Source organism: Rhea americana, unplaced genomic scaffold (assembly GCF_003343005.1).
Source record: "Rhea americana isolate MKP2758 unplaced genomic scaffold, rheAme1 scaffold_219, whole genome shotgun sequence".
In the NCBI taxonomy this organism is placed as follows: Eukaryota; Metazoa; Chordata; class Aves; order Rheiformes; family Rheidae; genus Rhea; species Rhea americana.
In genome coordinates, this window is record NW_028186326.1 from 9,772 (window position 1) to 18,691 (window position 8,920).

Genomic DNA, 8,920 nt, shown 5'->3' on the forward strand with positions numbered 1-8,920 from the left:
CACGGCCGCCGGCCCGGTGCTCGCTCCGCGCTGTTTTAATGCAGGGCAAAACCACGCGCGGAGCCCGGCGCGGCCCCACGGGCGGCTATTTACAGAGTGCTCACGGAAACAAACACAGCGAGGAAGGGCGGAGGGGCTCCGGCGCCGCAGGGCCCCCCGCGGCGCCCGCCTTCCCCCCCGGCGCCCGCTGCAGCCCGCTGCGGCCCGGCGGCTCAGGTGTACTCGCAGAGGTGGCCGCAGCCTGCCGGGCAGTGCGAGCTCGTCTCCAGCCACTTCATGATGTGCTGGAGGTGTCCGCCGTGGCTGCAGCCCTGGCACCACACGAAGAGCCCCTTCACCACGTGGTGGCACACGGCGCACATGCTGGCACACTGCCGACACCTGTCCGGAGAGGAGACGGTCAGGGCCCGAGGCGAAACCCCCGGGAAGGGGAAAACAGCCAAGGACACGACCCCCCTCCTCCCGGGGCAGAGCTGGTTCTGGGAGGCAGTGCAGGGCACGTGCTACCGCAGCTTGGAGGAACAAGGGACGTGCCTGGGCTCTGCCCTTCGCCTCAGTGCCCGGGACGCTGTGCCGCTGCCTGCCCAGGGTGGCATCACCCTCACCTGTCGCAGATCCAGCCCCTGTTGCTCATGGGCCGCTTGCAGTTGCTGCAGTTGATGTGCAGGGTGGTGGAGGCCTGGTTGAGGCAGTTTATGGCACGGCACGTGCTCAGCTTGATCACCTCGTTGGAGATGTTCCAGAGCTGGAAGCGCTGCAGCAGGTCGATGTAGGACGTGTACCAGTGCTCCTAGGAATGGCCACACATAGCTGAGCCCCGATTCCCCCACCTCTGCCTGGTGATCCCAGCAGCAGGGTCAGCTCCCCAAAAGCCAAGATCCCCCCCACCCCAGCAGAACTGCTCTACAGGGCTGCAGAGAGGCCCCTTCCCCAAATCAATGGGACAGGACACTTCCCTTCTTCCCAGCTCTGCAGACACCACCCAAGCCTGACACAGAACCTCCTGGGAGACCATCAGGCCAGGCTCCACTACCCCTGTCAGGACTGGCAGTACAGAGCAAAACTCCTGCCTCCAGGGGCCAGCTGGCTACCAGCTACCAGGAGTCCTGGTGGAAGAGCTGCCCTCCCAGGCTTAGAGATGCTCTGGTAAAGGCTGGAGGAGAGGGGAGCTGCCCAGGCCAGGCAGGACCCCGTTTCATTTGGATAAATCACCTCATGGTCACACCTATTGCACTGATGTGGAGTTGCTACATCAGCCCTGAAAGGAGGATTCAGTTCACTCCTCAGCCCTGCTGCGACATGGTGAAAGGTGTTAGCTAACAGCAGTGGCAACTGCCACCCACAGAGGCACCTGCCCCGTGGCCTCAGCAAGGAGCGTCTTGGCCCCAGGTTCCACAGCCCTTCCCTGGTTCACAGGGCAACTGCACTTTTTTCCACAGGGAACTGCCAGATCTCCTGCATCAGAGATGCTAAAAAAGGAGATGGTCTCAACGCATCTCTTGCCATGGCCCAGGTAGAAATGCACATGAACTGTCTTCAGGGCAACCTACTCTCTTGCAACGCTTCAGACTTGCGGCATGCAGCACAACAGCAGGGTACAACGGTGCAGCTGATGGGCGTTGAGATTTGCCCCCTATGGGGTGGACACCTGCACCTATCTATACAGCCCTCCAGGAAGGGAATTCTCAGGGAAGAAACTGGGAGGAAGAGGCAGCATAACCCACGATGCGAGCAGGAAGGGGGCAGCTGAGATRGTTTTGTCAGCTTCCCTGCGGGTACCTGGGTCTGCTCATCGATCTCCTTGCGGATGCGGTCTCCCAGCACAATGAGCACCGATACGGCTGTCTGCACATCACCCTGCTCCGCGTAGAAGAGCAGCGTGTCCCGTACGATGGGGCTGAAAAAGTCGGAGGGCAGACGGTTCTCATAGAGCGAGTGAGAGATGGAGATGAGGGAGAAAGACTCCACAGGTGTCAGCGACACCGTCTCGGCCTCGTTGCCGCTGACGTGAGGGGAGTCAGCCTTGTCCTGCAAGTGGTCCAAGGCTGATGGGTTGTCCACGATTTCATGGCGCAGGGGGAAGGCTTCCTGGGGAAGGCTGTATTCTTGCTCTTCAGCTGTAAGGAGAAGCACCGTTTCTATCAGCAGAGCTTGTGTCATGGACAGGGAAAGGCCAGGAAAAATGTCCAGCAACACAGCTGCAACAGGCAACACACCTCTCAGCAGTAGTACACTCACCATGGGGGTTCTCATGGTCCATCATGTACAGGTCATCCTCATCCCCTTCCACATCCCCCAGCAGATAGTCAGCAGGGACATCGCTGCCCTCTGTCTCCTCGTTGTCTGCGTGCCCAGAAAAAGAGGTCAGCGTATCGTCATTAGCCACACAGCCAAAAGCACATCCCCGTCCCATGACCCAATGCATCAGGCTGCGTCTGAGCCAGCCGGTTCACCCAGCTCCACTGTGGTTGTGTCCGCAGCACCCACTGCTGCCACCGTGGTGGTCACAGGGATCAGCTGTCCTTCCGCAGCCCCCAGGGCTCAGCCTGTTTCACTGAGACCAGATCCCTCCCACACCAAAGCCGTCTGTGGCTGGGACTCTGCCATCAGGCATCAGCTGAGGAGGGGACAACCACAGGACTTGGGCTTTGCCCCAAGAAGCTCCCCAGCACGTGGACTGTGGCCTGTGCCTGCCCCAGAAATGTTACCCTCATTGTTGATCAAGGTGGAGGATGAATCCATGAGGATATTTTCCGTGCGGCTCTCTCCTTTACTGCGATCCAGTCTCGACTCACTGCCTAGCCCAGAGGGGATGTCTTTCAGGTTAAAGCTGGAAAATAAGCCATTTGCTTAATTTAAAGGCTACAGAAGTTTACAGCTTCCATTCTAGACAGCAAACAGCCTCGATATAGGTTTCCAATTGACTTGAAAGCAGAAACACATGGTGATTCTCCTGGGAGCAAAAAAGTCAGTTCTCCCCACTCTGTAACTTAAAAAAATATATATATAGTGTGTGTATACACACACACACACACACACACATATATTATACACACTGCAATTGTTACCACTGTCATTTCTCAAAGTCTGGCATCTCTCTGCACTCACCATAAAGGCATCTGCAAAGATTTCCTTAGACAACTTTCGAGCTGAGCACAGCCTCCTGAGCTATTTCTTAATGCTCACATTCGCCTTAGAAGTGGGTTAGCAAGGAGCTGCCCTTCTACAAGATGAGTTGCTGTTTGTTACACATGACTGCTCTCAAGCTACACTGAGGTGGAAAGGAACTGAATGGAAACAAGGGAGAACTGCGCTCTTCAGTTTGCTGCTTTTAAGTTACTGCAGTACTGACAATGACCTGTCTGGATGCAGAGAGATTGCCTGATGGAAGTGTTTTCTTTGATGCTATTCAAGTTTACGCCAGTCATCTGGGAAGCAGGTCCTACAAGATTTGAGAACTAATTTGAAGTCCTCACTCATCAGTTTTATGTCATTCAAAAGAGGAGAAACAAGTTTTCCCGCTTCATCAACCCACAATGAGGTTCTTCATGCCAACAAGCCACTTTGCTTGCGAAGCCGAGCTGCCCTCTCCCTTTGAAAGGTAAGGGTCCTCTCCCTGCACCAGCATTAGCCAGCAGCAGCTCTGGCTCCAGTGGTGAGACAAGGGTTCTTCACCCCAAACCACGGTCACAGCCTCAGACTACAACTCACTGGTTAAACAACAGACCACAGCAGCCTTACATCCCACTACAGCCTGCTCCAAACTTCGCTTCAAAGAGAAAAGGGAGCCCACGTGTGAATCGCCYGCACCCAAGGCCTGAGGCCAGGCTGGCCACTCGCATCTCACACCTACGTGAGAGAAAGGGCAGCATTCAAATGAYGCCAACCTGCAAACCTGCACGATAGGGCCTTCGGGCAGCTTGAGGCTCAGGGAGAGCCATCCTTGTTCCAGTCCAGCAACTCCAGCCTAGGAAGGGAGCTGTCTCTGTTCTGATATCCCATTCCTGGAGCTACCCCAAGCCATTACACAGTTCGGTTCGGCTCCTGCCAYCCCAAGGCAGCCCTTACCTGTTCATAAGCGGGAGGGTGGTGCTGCCTTTCCCTATGCTGTGGTTGAGATTAGCAGAGGACACAGTGCCGAGGCTGGAATAGATGATTCGCAGCATCGTCCACGTTTGAGCCACCTATCCCAGAGGAGARGGAAGTTAGACCGTCCTGCTAGCTGAGGAGCAGAACAGAGCCGTGGGCTGAGTGCAGGAACTGGTAGTGCACAAGGACCTTCTCAGGCTCTGCTCCCTCACACCAGTGCTGCCATGACAGCCAAAACAGTGCTGTCACTCCAGCCCACCCCAGATCTCCTGTCACATCCAGGGGKAAAAGCAGGTCTCCTGAAGCCACAGAAGATTTCAACAAATAGTCATTGCCACCTCCCCTGAAATAGTGCTTGATCCAGCAGGGAGCCAGGCTTTTTYTTCAAATCTTTTTTTTTCCTCTCTCTGATCAGTCTCTAAACACAGCTACACATTCCCATCCGTCCTGCCCRTCCCACAGGCATAGCCCAGCAAAGGCATACAAATGCCGCCACTGGAGTCTACTTAGGCCAGGCCTATGCAGCCACACGCCTGACTCCAAATGACCAGTGTACGYTGCTGAGCTGGGCAAGCTCTCAGGGGTGTCAAATTTCCAGGCACAAAACTGCAGTTATGCTTGTTGTAGGCAACAGTTACAGGTCTGCTGCCAGAGTGGAGGGAAACCTCCCAGGGAAAGCCAGAATGTAGAGAGGAAGAAATGGATGGAGAAGAGACACTATGAGCCAGAGTCAAGCTCCCATTGAGCTAGGGTGGCAGGTCTCCTCCTGACAGCATCTGTCAACCTTGGGACCAGGTCAAATCTGTGTCACGAGTCTCCCTGGGTGTGAAGGACTAGAAGTAGAAAATAAAGGAGATGAGAGTGGGAAAACCCAGCTGAAGAAGGGGACGGCAGCAGGGGAGGGCTGGAAGAGGCTGGCAGAAACAGCAGGATCTTGAGGAACATGAGAAAAGACACACTAGAGGAAAAAGAACTGCCAGCGGGGAGAGCTGGCGGTCCCAGCATCAACCCAGCYCCTCTCCACAGATCTGCCCAGGGCAGAGGTATGGCCCCTTCCCCATCCCACAAATGAGACATGCCTGGGGCAGGGCAAGGCCAGGGCATGGGACTCATAAGTGACAATCCTCAGGAGCAGCTCCCACCTCGCAGCATCCCTCTCCGCCACCTGGGCACAGTGGGCTGCAAGCAGGCACCCCACAAGGGGCACACGGGAGGAAAGGGGCTCGGGGCCTGGTCAGTGCGACAGAGCCCTCCCTGCCCTACGCTCACCTGGTTGCGGTCTAAGCCCTTGGCCACCTTGGCATTATGGTCACAGAGCTCGGCCAGGGGCCTGCCAGCCAGTGCGTACTGCTTGGCTGTGTGGACAAACCAGTCCATACTGCCGCTCTCCACGTCCGTCTCAAAGACGCTGAGGGCGCTTGAGGAGGAGATGTACTCAAACTGCTCCGTGGGGTCCAGCTTGCGCTTGAAAAAGATGGGATGGCGCCGGTCCCCAATGTAGGGCTTGCGGTTGGAGTCAGAGGTGATGAGGCTCTCTTTGGCGGCAAAGGCCAGGTCTCCATAGAGACTGTAGCACAGCCCCTCGGGGTTGGCCCGGTCGATGGGCTGGCTGGCGTCCTTGAAGATGTGCTGGTACAAGGTGCTGTCCTTGGAGCCTGAGAGGAGGAAATACGGGTCATGAAGGTGACGCCACACGATGCCTGTGGTAACATCCTTATGCTCCTCGAACATGGCGGAGGGGATGAAGGGACGCCGCACATCCCACACGTAGATGTTGTGGTCAACCATCATGGAGCAGGTGGCGATATGGTGCTTGCACTCTGGGCGCCACTTCACCCGGGCCACAGAGGCGATGGTCTGCACACAGTAGATCTCCTTTGCCCGTGTGGTGTTCATGTCCCACACCTTCACCATCTTATCTCGGCCGCCTGTTGCCAGCCAGCCCCTRGGAGAAGGATGGAGAAACATGGTGAGGCCACCCTGGGTTGGCCTTGGATGTGTGGCTGTTCATCCCTCTTTTCTGGCCCGAGCACAGGGAGTGGATGGTGCTCGCAACCCAGGTGCAACTGCGTGTCAGGACAGGCTGGCCGGCTGAGCTGCACTTTGTGCCAAGGGAGGCAGCCAGGCTGCAATCAGGGCCTCTCCCRCACTGTCCTAACGCCTCTGCTCTCAAACAACCAGGCCAGGCAACATCCGTCCTCCTCATCCCAGTTTAACGCCCTATATCTTCAGAACAACACTCATCTAGAGGACTCCTAGACACACCCGTCCCGCCCACCCATGTTTTTTGCCTGTCACGGACAGCGGAGATAAAGGCCAGTCTGAATACATTTCAGTGGCTCAGCTTGCAAAGAACATCAGCACTGCCTGGCAGCAAGCAAGCCAGGAGCTGCAGCACTGCAGCGCACCAGACACGAGCAGCAAGGCAGCAGCTTGCTAGCAGTAGGCTGCGTTTACCTAACCATTAGCAATCCACAGGAATCCCTGATTTGTAAAAAGGCTCAAGGAATCAGAGTAATAATTGCTCCTACCTTCGTCCACCACAGCAGAGCCTGTGACGTAAGAGGCCAGAGTACCAGAGACCCTGCTTTCTCCAGGAACTCACTGACCCTATTTCGAGGGCCTCATTTGCCAGCTTCCCCAGTGGCTGTCTCAACCAAGGCCAAGAGGCTGGTCAGGCCCAGCCCAGCACAAACCTGTCCTCTGGGTGCCAGTCACAGCAGAACACGGGCCCGTTGTGGGCCGTGAACATCCTCTCGTAGCGGTCTGGCCGGCGAATGTCCCACAGCTGCACGTTCCCATTCTCAAAGGTGGCAGCGAAGGTGAAGTAGTCACGGATGCTGAACTGTACGTCACGCACGCTCTCCGACTGGCCTGAGCAGGGAGAGAAATCGAGACCTGATGTAACAGAGCCCCAGCAAAGCCACTGCCTCACTGCACCAATGCTCTAATCCCCAGCAGTCCCATCCAGGTCCCAGCACCACAGCTGGAATAAATACAGGCCTCGCTAGCCCAGAGAGAAGAGGAAACTGGTGTAGATGCAATCACCTTCTACCTTCCCACRTGGACCCAGCCCTGCCAAGTCCTACTCAGCCCCCTGCCAAGCAGTGACCTCGAAGTGAAGCAAGATGACTCTCAGCCCCCTCCCCTCCCCCACTGTGTCCGGAGCGAACCCTCCTCCTGGACACTGGAAAAGTGCAAGGACTCCAATCTCTGCAACTCACTAGGGTGGAAGAGTAAAGAGCAGGCTGAGGTCTTACCAGAGAAGGTGCTCACAGAGTCCTTCTTGCGGAGGTCAAAGCATTTCATGTAGCCATCCTGGGAGCCACTGAGGAGCATGTACACTTCCGTGGGGTGGAAGCAGACCTTGTTGACAGTGCGCTTGTGCTCTGTGAACAGCTGGTCCTGCTTGTTGCGGGACGGCTTGCCCAAGTTCCAGGTGACAACCACACCATTGGTGGCAGCTGTAGCCAGCAAGTTCTCATCCATCTGGTGCCAAACCACGTCTGCACAGCTGAAGTTCAATGAGGGTTTGCGGCCGACACGGAGGTTCAACTTCTCCACAAACTGGTCCTCCTCGATAGAATAGATCTTGAAGATGTTGCGGCCAGCCACCACCACCTGGGCAGCATCACGGCACACACTGATGGCATTGGCAGGCGCATCAAGGTGGCAGAACATGGTCCGCCCCGTGATGGTGTTGCCCCCCAGGGCGGTGGTAACCCTGGCCATTTTCTCCATGGCTGTCCTCGGCACGGACTCTGCTCTCCAGGAGCGGGCTCTGAGGCTTGTGTCTCCGCAGGCCGCATTCACACTCACACGGCCGCCCTGCTCCGCCTCAGCCAGAGCTGGGAAGAGAAGGGCTCGGCTCCCRCAGCTCCTAGCAGGCCCAGGTGGCTTTGTCTGTAGCTTTTGGTGACCACATTGACCGCCTGTGAAGGTGGAGAGACTAAAGCGGAGTGGAGAGAGATCCAGCTCCACACTTGGCCTCTCCTCGTGTTTGTCTTTTGTAACTGCTTTTCAGGGAATTCCTGAAAGCCTTTTCAAGGTTTCTGGTTTCCTCCTCTAACCAAACACCTGAGAGACGCTCTGCTTATGAAAGCAGCTCTTGRCCGACGCTCTCGTGGACAGCTTGCCATGGAAAGTCAACCACGGTGATGGGGACCAAGGCAAGTCATGGCTCCAGCAGCAAGAGGCCAGGCGCAGAGAGGCTGCAGACTTCTCTTTGTGCGCCAAATCCCTGTAAACACCACAGGAAGATTTTCACTGCTTCTCTAGGAGACCGGTGCCAGCAGCTGCCTGCACCCTGCTGCCTACAGCCCTCACAGCACTCCCAGTGCCACAGAGGCAGGCTCGGGGCAGGGTGCTGGGGCTCGCCTCGCAGGGGAGCAGCTCTCCCCATCGCTGTCCCACGCCCTGTTTGCCCCACATTCTCACCACTGCGAGGAGGACCCCCAGGACACGGCACGCTGGCAGGCTGACCTCGCTCCAGAGCCCCRGGACAGGCTGCCCCATGGATGCGCAGCCACAGATGCTGGCAGTGCGCAGGCGGCCTGGGCTGCCCTGGGGGTCCGGGGAGGTCTCCGCGGTGCCCGCAGCCCTGCGTCCCCAGGGCCCAGCCGAGCCCAGCCCTGGCGTTGCCCTGCCCTCACTGCCAGCCCCCTGCCCCCACAGCCCCCCGTCTCCTCTGATCCCCAGCCCCTACTCAGAGCCCTACAGACACCTACAGAGACCCCTTCTGCCCCACAGCCCCCAATACCTCACAGCCTCCCCTCCTGCCCCACAGCCCTCACTCAGAGCCCCAAACCTACCTACGGACCCTCCTCCAGCC

General features: G+C 57.3%; 1 protein-coding gene across 1 annotated transcript; it reads right to left on the bottom strand.

Moving 5' to 3' along the window:
• Positions 1-9: 9 nt before the first annotated feature.
• On the bottom strand, positions 10-8,326 carry WDR24 (WD repeat domain 24). Its single transcript, XM_085305292.1, has 9 exons — positions 7,350-8,326; positions 6,786-6,963; positions 5,359-6,034; positions 4,069-4,184; positions 2,709-2,830; positions 2,239-2,343; positions 1,780-2,117; positions 606-790; positions 10-381 (listed from the first exon to the last, which is right to left on the bottom strand). Exons 1-9 carry the CDS (start codon positions 7,828-7,830, stop codon positions 213-215), a joined length of 2,370 nt encoding a protein of 789 aa, XP_085161418.1. The 5' UTR covers positions 7,831-8,326; the 3' UTR covers positions 10-212.
• Between the last annotated feature and the right edge of the window lie 594 nt (positions 8,327-8,920).